Below are 18,435 nucleotides of genomic sequence, written 5' to 3' on the forward strand. Positions count from 1 at the left end.
TCTCTCTCTCTCACTCCAACAAACACACCGGTACACAGTGATTGAATCTGTGTCAGTATGAAGTCAGATCCCCTCCCTTTCCCCCTTCACTACAGAAACCTTCATATCCAGCCCCTGTACATGTGCGTGTGTGTGTGTGTGTGTGTGTGTGTGTGTGTGTGTGTGCGGCTCTCTCAACCATCCCTCCCTGACATTCCACTGCAGATGACGGATTCACTGCTGGGATACAGAAAGAAAGAAAGTCAGTGGAATATTCTTTGGATCTGATCACTTTTAAAACTTTTTTCAACTTTAGATCAAACCTTCAGTGCTTTTCTTCTTTCAGACATTTGTCTGAAACTTCTGTTGGGAAACAGCATCATTACATAGACTCTGCTACTGAAACATCCAATTCCTTTTGGGATTTTGAACTTTGATCAGGGACTAAACAACCCCAGGCAGGGGACACTAGAACATTCTAAACAAAAGGGTGAGTACAAATTTAACGTGCTAAAGAGTGAAATGTTTCATAGGACCAGCATCAGGTGCAGTGCTTTGTCTTGTTTGTGTGATGACTGACAGGAGTGGGATTGTCGGGTGTTTTCAAGAGAGATGGGTGACTTGATGCTCTTGTATAACATAAAAAGACAAATGGGACTCTAGTGGACATGCTGACCATAATTACCTAACAGACATTGAAATACGACTTTGGACATCCTCCAAAATGACTATAATTGTAATGTAGTACAAGGGGTCGGTAATTCATCATGCTTGACCTCAGCTTCTGCAAAGTGTCGCTGTGTCACAAGTAGCTCTTGGGTGGAAATTAATAGGAAGATTTTCCTAGAAAACTCTCGGAGGAAACAAGATGTGTGTTTGTGGTTTTAACGAACTAAGGTACAAGCTGAAATTATTTTCAGTGGCAGTCGACAATGTGCAAACTGCTTATGGATGGTGAAATATAAAGAGGGACTATTAGTTAAACAACTGAAATGTCTCACTGGAGCAGACAGAAGCTTTAAATTCATAAAGAATCATGATGAAGTTCATAATGAAGGTGATGGTAAATACATTGAGTAGGAGGAAGACTAGACATACAAAAACATTAAATCAAATCACATATTGTATTCTATAAATAAGGGATACACAGTTTTCTTATATTGCTGAAGTGCACAACTTTATAAGTGAATGCTGTAAATTATGCATAGGCTCAAACAACAACCTGTGCAAAACAGGTAGAAAAAGCATAAAGAAACATTTCTTTGTTTAAATGACTCAGCCTCAGTGCCAGAAAGCCGCTGTGATGTCATGTGTAATCTGTATGAAGTGTGTCTGATACCATATGGAGAGGCAGTGATAAATCATATTCAAAGGCAATCAAGTTCAATGGGTTCTTTAAATGTCAAAGTTTTTACTTTTTAAATTTGCGAATGTCTTTATGTTTTACATTTTCTGCTAAAGAACATTTCTGAAAAATGTTCTTTGTTGTGGAAAGGTTTGCAAGTTTGATCTATATAAAGTGTTCTATGCCAAATGTGGTACATCTCAGATTTGAGCATCTGGAGAGTATATTCCAGTCAGATCCATTTACTAAACATGTATTGTGGGAGGCCCTCACCTCTCCCTCTGCACCTTTTCTCCTTTTCCAAAAACCTTTTTCTCTCCTGAGCACACATGCATGCACACACGCAAGCAAGCACACACGCAAACACACACACACACACACACACACACACACACACACACACACACACACACACACACACACACACACACACACACACACACACACACACACACACACGCGCACGCACACAATCACGCACACACACACACACACACACACACACACACACGGACGCACGCACGCACACAGTTAAGGGATAGCTTCCCTCAAACCCTACATCTACAAACATTGAGAGAGTTTGAAAGTAACAGTGGAAGAAAAAGAAAACGGGAACGAGTCCAAAGAAAAGATTAAGGCAAGAGGCATGGGGGAAATAGGGGGAAAGGGGAACACTTTGGGGGTAGGGGGACATGAGGTTGAATTTCAGAAAGCACCACATTCATTTTTCCCTCTGTGTTCATCAGATACAAGAAATTATTGTAAATCCATTGTATTGTAAACTAAACACAGAATTATAGTACTTGTGTGATATCAGACTAGCATTTAACAGCATTTGCTTAACACATTTCTGTGTTTATTGTGTTTCTCTTCGGTTTCAGATCATTTAGTCTGAAAACAGAGCCCAACCAAGAGCTTTGGGAAACAGCATGATTAATACACACCCACTAACACAATCATGTCATGCTTTTGTTGCTGCAGCTGGGACGTCCTAATAGGTTTCAGAAAGAGAGAGACAAAAAATATAGATTTATAGTTCATAGAAATGTCTATGAGGGTCAATGACAAAATCTTTTCTTTTTTTTAAAAGTGTTTAAAACATGTGCCACATTCTAAGAAATGCAATCTAAGATGTATTCATATTGATTTCTTATGGTTCTTTTGAAAAATATTTATACTGAGCCCAAAATGTAATCTGGAATATTCATGAATTAAAATCAAATAACATATTTTCCTAAAACCTTGAATTCATGTACATATATTAATCATCATCAACATCATTTTTATAAGTTTCTACAATGGAATTTTTCTTTGAATGTAATTTAAAATATAAATTTATCTTGAGTCTATATACCATTTTACATCATGAAAGAAAAATGGTCAAATATTAATAATTAAACTCTGCTTCACATTTCAGAGTTATTCTTTCCCTGTTATGCTGTAAAGCCCTGGGACCTCTACAATGACAGACGTCCTGCAGCTCAGTACCAACTGTCTACAAGTGCCAGGTAACATTTCATTAAAATTATTCTGTGGGATATGATACTTCAAATTAAGACTGGATGAAAAAAATAATAATATCTGTGTAATATTCTAGGGGAACTTAGGTTATAATAGTTGAACAAGTACTTTTGCAGTATACAACCAGAATTTATATACAGCAGATGTGGAGTCCAAAATGTAAAGCTGAATTGAAACCTGTGATCATCCACACATTTCCACAGGAATTATGCTGTAATTCCTGTCTATGCCATCAACAATACTGGACTGGGGTGTGACCCTCTCTTATCTACGCTCTGCACTCTTGAGAATATCACATGTCGATAACATTCCTGTCATACTCTTGAGTGAATTCCACCCATGTTTGAGTGTGTGCTCGTTTGAAAACATATTAGAGTGACCTTGCTGGAAGAGGTCAATCCATGTTGATAGCACTTGCCATGGAATTCATTTTGACCTGGAAAAATGTCATACGCACACTTTTGACCGTGTTAGGAATTATGAATGTTTGGAATTCTGCTCCTGAAATTCCTTGCTGCCAGTGTTGCCACAGATATGAGACACCACAAATCAAAGTGTTAATGCTGAGTGTACATGATGACACTGTTGAAGAGAACACAGAATGCGCATATAACTCCTGTGTTAGATAAGGATAGAAAACAGCTTTCAAATGTAAGCTATTTGAAAGAATGATATAATTGTCCAGGTTTTAAAGTCTATCATCTATTTTCTAAAATTGTTAATCATCTGATTGTAAATTATTCGTCCCTGTAGATGTTTCATTGTAATTTTTAATCAAAATGTCAACTCGATCTTCCGGTGAAACTTCTCTCTGATGACATAATGGTGGCATAAGTCCACAATCGACTAGAAGCTGGGATTCAGATCTGCCTCCAGCACATCTTAAAATCCAATCAATAGCTAATATAGAACCAAGTCCCTGCCCTACTTTTTTATTTTTTCAATCAGCCGTTTCACTTCGATATATACATCATAATACAGAGGAAAAGATCAGTTGCACTTTATTTTACAGTACTTTACAGTGTACTTATCTATGAAAGTACTGGAAATTGAAGGTAACTACATGGATTTAGGTTAGGTTTGGGGGAAGATTCAGGGTTAGTACCTAGTTATTACCCCGTAATTGAATTTAAGTTCTGGACTGGACTGTCACTACTTCTGTTTCATTGCAGCTTTAAATACTTCTGAAATTTAGGTTATATGTATTTCTTTTATAAAGGTAGAAGGTCTGCCAGCATTTAAGGTGACAGAATTTTTCCTAACAAAACCATCCATTGGAAATTCTGATGTTGCTAAACACATGCCAGTTGGGCTTAAAAGCTCAGGCCACCAATATGGAATTTTCCAGAAATGCCTGAATTCTCTTAATTGCTCAGCCACTCCGGTGTTATTACATACAAGGAGTGCTGTTCTTGTTTTTTCCAGTTCAATGCATGAGCAACTCATGTAAATAGGATTTCTCCCTTTATCCCTCAATCAATCTTTTCATCTTGTCTTCTTCTTTTTCAGGTATTGACAGATCAGCCTCTACATCTCCATCTGGTTCTCCATCTCCTTCCAGAAATGAGTGCAGTATCACTCCTCTTACTCCCTCTCCCTCTCCGGTAAGATCATGACAGACAGAGTCCTCTCTCTTTAGCACTTTATATGATAAACTTGGATTAAATGCCAAAAAAACAGATGCTTCAAACTACAGTAATGTTAAAAGAGGATGTGGTCCCACCAGAAATATGCAATTATGCTTCTTTACTTAGCATTCAGTCAGTTGGTTGAAAACAGCACTATCATTAGCTCATCCTCCAGTTAAAGTGCACTGCAATCTGTGGTCACACAAAAATGTTTCCTTCGAAAGCCGACTTTAATCACTTAAAGGTGAAGTTTGTCATTTCAGCGCCACTAGTGTCACAAAATCGAATTGCAAAAATAATTTCAAAGTCTCTGTCTGCCGTTGGTTGGACAAACAAATAGTCTTGCCTCAAACTCATGCCATTGGTTGACCCAATGGCCCTGTCCCAAATGGCACACTTAATACACTTGTGGACTTACCGAATGTGTGCATGTACTCTGCTATCCATATTTTTTGATGTTTTGGACCATTGCGTTCATGTCTAAAAACACAAGAAGATCAACTTCTTCTTAAAAAACAAACGGACCTTGCGTTATTTCATTCCACTGTTGTGCTTCTCGCATATTTAAGCGCAAAATCGCATTCGATTTGAATGTCGCCTTAATTTTTTTCATTCCACTGCTCTACCCTTCCATTGTTTTTCGATGTAAACATGTGCTAGACGTACGCGTTTGCCCGTTGTACTTGCGTATTGTGGCTCTTTGCTCATGACACAGCTTTCTAAATGCTTCTATAAACTTTGCTTTTTTTCGTTCCACTGTCCTGAGTCTCGCGTTTTTAAACACACACTTAAATCACCTTTAAATGGACTAAAAATTACTGGCATGAACATAAGCTGAAAGTGATACATGATACACTCCCTTCTGATGTGTTTAGTCAATGTAACACTCAGGTCAGGGAAATGATCTAGAGATAAGAGGAGCGAGGCAGAAGGTGGAGTCAGTTACTCTCCGTACCAGGGAGAATTGTTTTTGTAAAGTCACCCTTCTGAAAATATTATAAGGCAATAGATTTATTTTCTTTCTGTCTACCTTGTTTTTTCCCCTTCTTTCTCTTTGTAGAGGACAGAATTGAGACCGTGTGTGGCTCGTCCATTTTCTGTGGTGGTCGCCATAGATTTTGGCACCACCTCCAGTGGCTATGCCTTCAGTTTCACAGAAGATCCTGAGACCATTCACATGATGAAGTATTTATGTATTGATCTGTAACCTGAAGTTATTATAAGGTCTTATAGCTCCCCCGCCCATTTCTTACCCTAGATTTCTCCCTGTTTTTCTAACAGGCGGTGGGAGGGTGGTGACCCTGGTGTAGCCAATCAGAAGAGTCCAACCTGTCTGCTGTTGACCCCTGACCTCCGGTTCCACAGTTTTGGCTTTGCAGCTCGAGACAGCTACCATGACCTTGACCCAGAGGAGGCCGGGCATTGGCTCTACTTTGACAAATTCAAAATGAAAATCCACAGCACCAGTGTAAACACAATATCTACTTTTTATTGACTGTGTTTTTTTTATAGTAGAATTTATTCAGGTAGAGTAAGTGCTCAGCTTAGGGGCATCCATCAAGCATTGTTGATAAGGTATCACAACACTGTCTAAAATAGAAGAAGCTGGATCTACTATCTGTCTGATGCATAACATAAAGGGAGTGGATTATTTATGACACTTCTGTGAGCATTTCTGCAGCAGACTTTCTTGCTTATCTATAGGATCTATCTATGGAGACTGAGCTGGAGTCAGTAAGTGGAAGAAGAGTTCGGGCCATTGAGGTGTTTTCTCATGCCTTGAGGTTCTTCAGAGAACATGCTTTAAAGGTGAACACAACACACACACACACACACACACACACACACACACACACACACACACACACACACACACATATTATATCTACTGCTCCAGCGACAAAATGAGTAGCTACTGTTAACTAGGGAAACAAGCTTAACTCAGTAATATCAAATTTAGGAGTAAGATAGTTCCTTAAAGAATTACCAATTAATTATTAATCACAACATTAACGTGTCTGAGATGTAATCAGTTGTCTGTTTTACTCTGAATATTGTTATAAAATGCATCACTAAGTCCATCGTTAAGAGCTACTTATCTGAACCATTATTTATACATAAGTGGGAAATTTTTTTTTTTAATAATGGTCCAGTTCACTAATATTTCCTACAGAGTAATTAATAATTAATTGGTAATTCTTTATAATTTGTCATAGTTAGTTGGTTAAGTTGATAGTTTGTTGATAGTATAAATTAGGCTAATCTCATTCAGTAATTATTGATTACCTAATAAGGAACTATCTCAGTCCTAAATGTGATATTATTAACTGGTTAGATAAGCTTAATTCCTTATTAGTTAACCGTAGTAGCTGAAGTGTTAATGTAGTACTACTCATTTATCCTGCATTACTTCCTGCATAGTTACTAATGATTTATTCTAAAGTGTTACCGAAATTATATATGAAATTTAGCCTTTGGCCCAACATGCTGGTATGAACTCTAGCATACCCATGACCCTACATAGGACAAGAGAATGGATGGATATTAATTATAGAATTTCTGAAAATATATCATTTTTAAATTTTATTTTATCAATAAAATATATACCCTCTTTGTACTTGACTTTTTTGTATTTGACTTACTAATTATTTGAACATTTGAATCTGTGAAACACATTTTTCCAGTGCTGTTATTGTCTTGGTTATTCTTTCACTTATTTAGGCATTTGTGGCCTATCTTAGTTGTACAATATAAATCTCCATATAGGGCCAGACTGAACATGAACCACCAGTGTAATGTAGAGCAGTAGTGTGCTGTGGCTTTGGTCCAAATCTTTCAGGACGTACTTTTCCTTTACTCAAACAAGAACACATCCAGTCTCTGTGAACAGTGGGGGTCAGGGGAGGTGGAGGTTCTGGGCTAATCTGTAGTCAGTCTTGGCTGGACCCAAACCTTCTTCCTCCTGTTTCCTGGAGCCCCTGAAGGCTTGTGGGAAAACACTAGCATGGAGATTTCTACCAAACCTCCGGCTATGCATCCTGAGTGTCTTGAGTCCGACACATCACAGTACATTTTAGAGGGGAACGGAAATAAGGGATATCAATAACTAATAGAAGTATGAAAATGTTATCTGTGGAATGTAGTTTGGATAAGAGATGGAAAATGTAGTAATATGTGTGTGTGTGTGTGTGTGCTTTTCAGGAGGTGAAGGACCAGTCCTCCTCTGTGCTGGAAAGTAATGAAGTACGATGGGTCATCACTGTTCCTGCGGTGTGGCGGCAGCCAGCCAAGCAGTTCATGCGAGAAGCTGCCTATTTGGTAATGTAGCATAAGTGATCTGAGATCAGTTTCCACTACATATACGAAAAATTACACATAATCAAATATAGTAACACTTTAGTTTAGAGTCAAATTTAAATAGTCTTACTTTAAAGTATAGTTGCTTATTGGCATGCATATTACTAGGATATTGGCTGTTTTTTAGTACTTATAAAGCACATATTAATGCCTTATTCTGCATGACCATATTCTACATCCCTTAATCTTACACAATACCTAAATTTAACAACTACCTTAATAACTATAAGCAGTAATTAGGAGTTTATTAAGGAAAAAGTCATAGTTACTAATTAGTTAATAGTGAGAATTGTACCCTAAACTATAAAGTATGACCAATCAAATACACACACTTTCTCTTTCTTCCTCTTACTTTTTCTTTCTCTTTTTCTTTCTCTTTCTCTTTCTCTCTTCTCTCATGCACACATACACAAATGCACACTCCCACATTCAATGTGATGTCCTTAAGCCCCCAAGTGCAGTTCAGGAAATGTGCGCGTATGAAAAGGAATGCAATAGTCACTACAGTAAATGGGAATGTTGAAAGACTTTTGTATGAGTGGAGAGAAATAGTGTGCCAAGAGGGGACTATAACCTGATATCCATTAAATATGTGTGTGTGAAATGTAAGTATTGCAGACTTGTACATTTCCTTATGAGCAAAACACTAAGAAATCAATCACAGAGTTTCTTTTTACATACAACAATCAACAGTGCAGAGATCGCTTTTAAAGAGCAAAGACTGTTGATTCGATCACTACCAGCTGCTCAGACTCGAAGACCACTGAAATCCCCCCACAGTTATACCTAAACCAGCCAACAACTCTACATATTAAACAGGCCCATGTCAGACCTGTACTTTTTCTAGTAGCCCTGGATCTTTATCTCTAACTACCTTACTAGAGGTAAGGCAGGTTGAGGTTAATTTCCTCTTTGCAATGTCACAGAGGTTAAACAATGCAAGAGAACAGCACACAAACACAGGAAACCACGCCTGTCCCAGCCAAGCAAGAGAGGGGGAACGAGGCAGCCCACCACCTCCTATCATAACTCCATGACCAACTGGGGCAGTGTACTGACACTTTCTCAATATACTGAAATCTTATTTCCATTTATTTTGGTTACCATGACACCAGTGCCCATTGTACATTAAACATGGTGTTTATATTTTGTAGAAGCATTATGTTTACATTAAGTTTTCTGAAAATAATTTGAGCAGTGCATGCTCATAAAATGTGTTAATTGATGCCAGCTAGGGTGTAGTGGATGGGTGCCAGGGTGTTGCTATGGAGTTGTTAAGGTGTTCTGGGAGTTCTTACTAAATTGCTTACTAAATTACCGTTGGCTAGAGTGTTCTGGGTGGTTGCTAAGGCATTGCTATGGTGTTTGACTGTCCCAAGTCAAAAGAACTCAATGCACCATACAGTTCAACAGCACTGGTACTTTTCAGTTTGGATCAGTTTGAATTTCTTCAGCCCAAGGCCGGCCCAGACTCTTTTGGTACCCTAGGCAAGATTTTACATAGTGCCCCCCACACGACAACTCTCCCCAGTTTTGCTAATGTCAAAACTAATATCTATGGTAATTGCGCTGTCATGCATAATTAACAGATTATGCTGATGTATTAGAATTACGTCATGACGCAGGCAGTGTTTAAATCAGTCCAACATATCGTTGTCAACTATTATGTTTTTTTTTTCATCGATGACAACATTGTTATCGTAAACATAATGCAATCTAAAGTACTAGGATATTAATTGGCAGAAACACGGGCAAAGCTCCATTTAAAATCACTAAAAAGCTACCACTCATCTCAGTTTAATGCGGTCACAAAGTTCCATTATAATCAGTGAAGCTGTCTACACTACACAATTAATCTGTTATTTACATTTTGTTATAATGAGAGGATTTGCGAGCGTGGCTCGGAGTCACCACTGAAAAGTTCAGCACTGGATTCTGACTAACTTAAATAGAAACCCTATGGCGCTCTCCAAAGCGCAAATACAAATTCGCACTGGAGCCTTTGTCAAATCAGTTTCGCCAATATGATATTATTACAGTATCAAATGAGGGTGCTCTTGCTTTTGTTTGAGGTTGCTTCGCCCCCTGTCATTTTGCAGCCCAGGCAACCGCCTATGTCACTTATACCACGGGCCGGCCCTGCTCCAGACAAGGGATTTTCCAGTCACTTTTTCTGCAGGTTACATCATTACTTATGCCAATGGGTGGAAACAAGTGTCTTTATGAGTGAATTTTTCATTTATTCACTGATTCATTCAAAACATGAATTAATTCAGGAACAAAACAAATGACTGTGACTGTCTATTCGAGAGTCATTGAATCATTCACTCAACTGATTCATTCAGGAACTAAACAAATAACTGTCTGTATGAGTGAGCCACTCAATTGTTCACTCAACCAGTTCATTTAAAATACTGATTCATTCAGGAATAAAACAAGTGGCTGTCTATACAAGTGAGTCATTGAAATATGAACTTAACTGATTTGTTAAAAATGCTGATTCACTCAGGAACTAAACACTACTCTGTGTGTTGCCTAAAACTGCTGATAAGTGTATATTACTCAATATTAACTCAATATTAATTAAGGCTCATGTTGTGTATCTTATTGTAGGCAGGTTTGGTGGCTGCAGATTCTCCTGAACAGCTCCTCATAGCTCTTGAACCAGAGGCTGCATCCATCTACTGCAGGAAGCTCCGTCTACACCAGGTCATTGACCTCAGCCAACGGCCAGTAACCAATGGTTTAGATGTAGATGGCTCCCGCCCTTTCGATTCCAGTTTTAGGCAGGGTAAGAACTTTTTTTTTTTCTTCTTCTAAACCAATTAGCATTATACAGTATCACTCGCTCTCAGATTGAACCTGGGAAGGAGTCCAAACCTCTTGCTTTGAGTGTATCACATTTCTCTATAAACATTAAATGGGAACCATGCTTAAAGCATGGGGAATACAGGACTGTCTTTCATCCCTTTGAAAATATAGTGCTGTTTTTGTTTTGTGTGGTTATTTGCGGGTGTATGTATCGCGGACAGTTAGATCGGGGTCAGATTGATCCAGAACCAAGTGGGTCTTAGTGACTATGAGATCATATGGTTTGGATTAAGACAGCAAGAACGAGATGACATTTTCCCGTAGGTTAGAGTGTCCCCTTAGGTCACAGAGCTGAAAAAAAAACTCTTTGAAAGATTGACAATGTTTTTGTTATCACTGCTTGAAAAAAGAAAAATGGGGTTCTTTTACAAACACTCTTTTCACATTTATATACAACCAAAAATAAAGCACCATAGACACTATCATTCATTCCTGCTTTTACACTCAAACAAAATATACTTACACTTATACACACACATTTCACATTATAATTGAAACAAGGTGCTGCGAACCATGAGCTCACCCTCTGCTTACACTAGTTTCCCTGGATAATTCATTTTTTTCTTTCATTCTTTCCTGCATTTTTGCTTGCTTGCTCAAAGGGATGTGAGCGTATGTATGTTCCAAAATGCAATCTTCCAAAACATGTTTTACAATTGGACAATGTTCATGTACACAGAAATCAAGAAACACAAACTTCAGCTTTGCCACTTTTATGTTCCAATGGATTTTTTTTTTTTTTTTACACTAACAGGCCTGTTTTTTTTTCTTAATGAAGATGACAAAGTTTCCTGAAAAACCTTTGGCATGTCTAATTTTTGCTGCTTTTGAAATTTGTTTCAATGCGTTTTATGCATTGATTTTGTTGTTTTACTCGTAACATACAGAAACTTCCAATCTTATAACTATTTACTTACCTTAAAACTATAATATAAATGTTCATGACTTGACAATTGTGACAATTAAAATGATACTTATGACAGAATTCTCCTGTGATCCTGTACGTATACTGTTGAACACTGTTAACTGAAACATTAAATAAACTAGTGAAACTATCGAGTGTGAGAAGTCGGTTTTAAAAGAGTTTCTTCCGGTCAAAGGTGTGGGGTAGAAACTAGTCCAAATAAATTTAGTCCATTGTCTGTCCTCTCATCTTAAGACAATAGACACATTATTAGTCACTGTCTCTGTTCTTCCGAAACCACATGGATTTAAGAGTAATTAAAGTTCGAATCAGTTTATTTGTACTTTTCCCTCTTTGTTTGAATGCAGTTTCATATTGTAATGGTTTCCAGATTGTCCCCAAAGTGCAGTTAAGTTTCTCTTCTCTGTGTGTTTGCTGTAAGCTGTGGGAATGTTCAGCAGCATGTCTGTATTCTCTAGTGTTCACAGACTTTACCTGAAAAGAAAATGTTTGAAGTAATACATTCAATAAAAAGAGTTCCTCGGGAAATATGGCAATCAGAATAGCCGTAGTAACCCCGAAAGTGAAGCAGATCATTCTTAGTTTAGCAGGTCATTATTCACTAAAAGCACCCGCTATAAAACTGCAGCCATGAAACAAGCTTGTTTTATTAGGTATATAGTGTCAGGGTTGCTGGGTGCCGAAGACGAGGACATGAGAACTTCAATATAGTTGATTTATTAACAAAAACTCAACTTACAGAAATAAACAGGAACAAAAGAACAAATGCCAGGACTTCAGAGAACACACAACCATATCGACGACGACCAACAAACACTGAGGGAAAACACAGGGCTTAAATGAACAGGGACTAATGGGATAATTAACAGAACACAGGTGAAGGGAATTACTAATCAGACAGAGCGGGAAAACTAACAGGACTGAACCAAAATCACAAAAGACGGGGGAAACAAGATCTCAAAACTGAACTAATAACAGGACTAAACCAAAATCACAAATACAGGGGGAAATCAGATTACAAAACAGAACTTAAACACATTGAAACATGACAATAAGAGCAAGACTTGAAGTAAATTACGCTCATATCTCGAAGGCGTGTTTTACAAACAAATGCTTTAGGTTCATTAAATCAAGGTCTGCTTAGCAGGCTGCCATATTATTGATCCAGCTATCTGCAATCTCTCCCTTTCTCTTTTGTTCTCTCCGTGAGTTGTATTGATTCTAATGTGATAAGGCTTTGATTAATGCTGCCCATGTGTGAGTGATTCATAGACTAAAGGAAGTCAATGTTTATTTCAGCCCGTGAGCAGCTCCGCAGAGCCAGACATAGCCGAACTTTTCTGGTGGAGAGTGGTACTGGAGAATTGTGGTCTGAGATGCAGACAGGTAAGAGATGGAGACACATTTCTTTACCTATAAAACCGAGGACATACAATAGACTTCTATTCTTTTAAAGTTATAATGGCTGCAATAAATTAAATGGCAATGGCGGCAATAAATACATATTACATAGTAATTTTGTCCTCAGACACACAAGTATATTGGAAACTGACATCCTGTTGTCTGTTGGCCATATAGAGTGCTGACACTGTAACAAATTAAACATGAAGATGCTTAACATGAATATGTCTTTCTTTCTATTCTTTGATCATAATACAAGTAACCACAAATAGACCATAACAATACTTTCCAGGGAAATCATTTCCAGAGTATTGTAATGCACTACTTTTTTTTCCCTTTAAGTTTTCACGTAAGATGGAACCTTCCTATCTTAAAACATGATTTCCCTTAGCCACACTTTCTTGTTCCTTATGAGCATATAATATTGTTTATATGACTCTAATTGCTGTGCATATATGTAAGAGACCCTCATTATGGAGCAATCATTGGTATGTTATTACTGGCTGCACAGTCTGAGCGCATGGCTGCAGTGTGTGTGTGCATGCAGCTCTCTCTGCATGACTGGCACAATGACAAGGTGCGGGGTCAAAATAATCAGATCTTTAGCTCCAGATGTTTCCTGGAGAGAGAGAGAGAGAGAGTGAGAGAGAGAGGGATAGAGAATGAGAGTTTATTGCAATCTATCTCATACACTACTAAAAATACAGATCTCCTTCATTTTCACGTCTTGTGCTGTTCTTAATTGTGCACACATGCTTATAGATTCACAAAGAGGAGGCCATTTTCCATGAAACTGAGTTATTACACCACTGTGTAAGAACAGGGTGTTATTGTTGCTTCGGAAATCCTGTAACAAGCAGGTAATGAGAAAGACTACGTCATGATTGAATAACCATGTATGTTCTCGAAGGTGATCGGTACATTGTGGCAGACTGTGGCGGTGGGACGGTGGATCTGACGGTGCATCAGATTGAGCAGCCACAGGGCACACTAAAGGAGCTTTACAAAGCCTCAGGTTAGTTGAGGACCAAAACCAACTCCATCTTCAGCTCAAAGATCTTCAATACTAGAGTGAAATGATAGGGCCTTGCTGAAGTGAACCGTAATGATTGACCAACTTTTATTCCAATAACTGTTGTACATGATTTTAGGACATGTTCTTGGATCAACGGCCCTGTCTCAGATGGCACCTTAAACCCATGTTGTCCTCCGAGTCCACACTTAGGGGATATAGTGCCGAATGGATGGTAGTGTTTTCTATGAGTGTGGGCTTGGCAAACAGACACATCAAGGGTGCTCGTAAGCAGGGTAGGGTGGGGAGGAGGGGTCCAATCCTGCACATGGTGGGCCACCTTCCAGCAGAGGGCAAATCAGAAGTAAACATCCCTATGCCCAACTCACTCCGAAGGGGAAAGCCCTTGTAGTGGGGACTTTGAAGGCAGCAGGGAACTTGTGTCGTAATGAAGCCGTTTGGAATGCACTTGGCAAAGGGAGCAATGAAAGACTACGTAATTTCCTCATTAGCTTCACATGGAATGTTAACACGACAATGCTAGGCAGTGACAACATGAATGTCTTATTTCTGTTAAAATGATACAAATAAATGTACATTTATAATTAAGTTGTTAATATGCTTTATATATGTGTGTGTGTTCCCAATCTGCTCTTAACTTTATAAGTTAAAGGGGGCGTAACAAACGCAATTTCTGCCAATCTCATGTTAATCTTGAGTAGAGTAGTAATGTCACGTGGTTGGAGGAACGAACCCAAGCGCAGACAGCAAATAACTCAAAACGGGGTTTATTGATGACAAAACAGAAAACAAAACCCACGATGGGGCAAAACAAGACAGGTTATAAAAACCTTTACAAAACAAGACGGTCAACAGGTACTCACAGCTTGATACGATAGACAAGATTCACAGAAAGTTTGACAAGGATCTTGACACAGTTTTGACAATGAACCGACAAAGGACAGCAAACACAAGGGGATAATATAGGGAGACACTAATGACACGAACAGGTGAAACTGACTAGACAATAATGACAAGACGAGGATAACAAGGGGGCGGGGTTACGTAACAAGACATCACAAGCACATGGCCCAAGCAAAAGGCCATGTGCTTGTACACAAAACATGATTCTGTCATGATCCTGCCACAAGACTAGAGAAATCAAAGACATGATGGCAGAATCATGACAAGTATTGCATCCTTTATATCTCCGAAGAGTCTTTAGTTTTATCAGATTTATAAAAGACAAATACGGTGCACCGATTCTTTCTGAAAACAGCCGAGCTCCTGGAGGCGTGCCGTGCAGACGGCTTCTGACGGCTTCCGTAACCCTGAAGGAGTGAATTTGGCACAGAAAAACTCTGTCATACGTCAAACTCTTTTTTTGAAACTTTGGCCATGTTTAGCATGAGAATCCAACTCTTTAACAGTGTAAATAAGTCAGAATGCATGAAATAGCATTAGACATCCCCTTTAAGCATTAAACACACTTCTTACCTATGAAACTTTTTTTAAACAATATGCATGACGAAAATGTGTGTGATTCATCACAACAAAACAACTTGAATTCTTCTGTTTATACGTTAACTCCAACCCTCCCGCCATATCTAGATTTAAAATGAATCGCGAGGACTAGTCACCCTGGGCCACATGACCATAAACGATTAAATTACTTTCTTGAAGTGACCATCGCATGTTCCCTTCACTAACAGACTTGTGAAAGGGGCCATCGTGAAGATATTCAGTTGTTCACTTTTGTTTGGAACACCCCTAGAAATGGCGTCCCCTTCCCGAAGTTCCCTTCAAAGGTGCAAAAAAGCCGTTTTTTAAATTCGCCCAGAGCTTAGCTCCAGCCCTAATTAAAGACACCTGAACCAGATAATCAATGTCTTCAGGATCTATAGAAATGGGCTATATGCACGCATAAGTTCCGCGTTTGACGCAAGGATGCTCGTGCGTTTCCCGTTGGGGAGATTTAAAGCGGAGGAAAACCGAGGAAAACGGGATTATGGCAGAGTCTTCAAAATTTACTGTCCTCTCGTCTTTGAAATGAAACTTTAATACGTTTAGATGTAATTTTATATATAGTTATGTTTTTTCAATATAATAAACAAAGAAGCATAAACAAAATGAGGGGTGTCTGTTTTGTCTGTTTTTGTGACTAACGTTTCTTTAGTATAGCAATAGAGTATAAAAACCAATATAAATTCTCAGAATAGCATTGGACTCTACGATCGGCGGAAGTAATCCAGCATCCTTAGACCTTCACCGGAAATACCGCCATGCATAGAGCCCATTGACAGGCTAGTGTGTTGGAGCTAATCCCTGCATTCAAAGGGTCCTTCAAGATCAGGGTTGGACACCCCTGGTTTAAGGGAACGAGAAGGGTTAGGCTTGGTGCTCTGGAGTTGGGGTTCAAACTATATTCTTATCAAGGGAAATGACTTGAATGTTTTCCAAAACCAACAAATTCAGGAGCACATCCTACTAGCCAAAATGTTTATCACTAATGATGGAATGGAATCAAAGATGTCAAACTTGATATTCACTTCAGCCATGCCCTGTCATTTCACTCCAATCCTGAAAAAGATCCGATGCTGAAGGTCGTCTTGATTGATCACGGTTACTCCAAAGGTTTTAGTTTAGGACCCTGAAGAAAAATGTGTTGAACATGCAAATCAAGTGGCATGCAACCTAAACCTAAATGGTACATATACATATTTCCCTTTCAGGGGGTCCTTATGGAGCAGTTGGAGTGGATCTTGCATTTGAGGCCATGTTGTGCCAGATCTTTGGGGCTGACTTCATTGAGAGTTTTAAAGCAAAACGTCCAGCAGCTTGGGTAGACCTCACCATTGCATTTGAAGCCCGTAAGCGCACAGCAGCCCCTGGCCGGGCCAACTCATTAAACATCTTACTGCCCTTCTCTTTCATTGACTTCTACAAACGACACCGGGGGCAGAGTGTGGAGACTGCCCTGCGCAAGAGCAAGTAAGTCTGACTCATTGAGAACTTTATTTGCTAAATTATGTCTATGAAAGTGTGAGTGTTTATGCTTTAACTTTGTGTTGTTTCTGTCAGTATGAATTTTATAAAGTGGTCATCTCAAGGGATGCTGAGATTCTCTACAGAGGCCATGAATGAGCTTTTTCAGCCGACCATCAACAACATCATCAAACATATTGGTAAGAGACTTCTCTCAATCAAACACTAAGCCAGGGATCGGTATTTAATTCTCTGATATCTTATCGATTTCTCTCATCCTACCAGAGAACCTGATGCAGAAGGAAGAAGTAAAGGGTGTGCGTTTTCTCTTCTTGGTTGGAGGATTCGCAGAGTCGCCCATGCTTCAACGCGCAGCCCAGAACGCACTAGGGCGGAACTGCCGTATCATAATTCCACATGACGTAGGTCTGACCATCCTGAAGGGTGCAGTCCTGTTTGGACTAGACCCCACTGTTGTCCGTGTACGCCGTTGCCCGTTAACTTACGGTGTTGGAGTTTTGAACCGCTTTGTGGGAGGTCGACACCCTCGTGACAAGCTACTCATCAAAGATGGCCGAGAATGGTGCACTGACATCCTGGACCGCTTTGTTAGTGTTGATCAATCGGTGGCTTTGGGTGAGGTGGTGAGGCGGAGCTACACTCCAGCAAGAATAGGACAAAGGAAGATCATAATCAACATCTACTGCAGCGACACTGATGAAATAACCTACATTACTGACCTCGGGGTGAGGAAGTGTGGTGTCATCACGCTAGACCTGCTTGAGTCGGGGGCAGCGGCAGCTAATGCTGGTGAAAACGATAAAGGATCCGCATTTGAACGCAGGGAGATTCGCACTACCATGCAGTTTGGAGACACTGAGATCAAAGTCACAGCTGTTGATGTGGCAACCGGCCGACTGGTGCAGGCATCAATTGATTTCCTGTCCAACTGATCCTACTATGCTGTTTCTGGAGAGAACTGGAATTTGTAGAATGCGAAGGGACATTTAACGACAGCTAATCTCATCAAAAAATTATCTCAAATAACAGCTTTGAGTTTTAACATCTGGATACTTAAGAAAACTGAAGGGCTGAATGATAAACTGGAATGTTATTGGGATTCGGTTTTTATCGTGCAAAGCATCAGCTATGAGTACAGTCTCTATATGTGTACTGTAAGCTTTGGATAATAATGAGTAATGAAAATCTCAATTATGTCAAGAGCAACAGACTATTTTAATTAGACCTTCAATGAGTAAAACATAACGGGAAATGCATTTACAGTTATCATCAAACAAGCTTCCATTTTTGGCATAATTTTTGTAAATGCATTTCCTGTCAAACAGAGGAAGTAGTTCCAATTTTGTTATTGCTTGTGGTGTTTACCAGCATGTCACGCATTCAGTAAACA

At 39.1% G+C, this 18,435-nt stretch overlaps 1 protein-coding gene across 1 annotated transcript; it reads left to right on the forward strand.

Annotated features, from left to right (window-relative positions):
* The first annotated feature begins 20 nt into the window (after positions 1–20).
* On the forward strand, positions 21–18,097 carry hspa12b (heat shock protein 12B). The gene is made up of 14 exons (XM_056244415.1): positions 21–241; positions 357–469; positions 2,742–2,832; positions 4,355–4,449; positions 5,534–5,658; positions 5,755–5,941; positions 6,178–6,282; positions 7,675–7,791; positions 10,444–10,621; positions 12,926–13,012; positions 13,938–14,042; positions 16,772–17,030; positions 17,121–17,224; positions 17,310–18,097. The coding sequence occupies exons 3-14, from the start codon at positions 2,787–2,789 to the stop codon at positions 17,975–17,977; spliced, it is 2,076 nt and encodes a 691-aa protein (XP_056100390.1). The 5' UTR covers positions 21–241; positions 357–469; positions 2,742–2,786; the 3' UTR covers positions 17,978–18,097.
* Positions 18,098–18,435: the final 338 nt, after the last annotated feature.

The sequence above is a fragment of the Rhinichthys klamathensis genome, unplaced genomic scaffold, assembly GCF_029890125.1.
Source record: "Rhinichthys klamathensis goyatoka isolate OS25496 unplaced genomic scaffold, OSU_Roscu_1.1 h1tg000973l_1, whole genome shotgun sequence".
NCBI classification, from domain to species: Eukaryota; Metazoa; Chordata; class Actinopteri; order Cypriniformes; family Leuciscidae; genus Rhinichthys; species Rhinichthys klamathensis.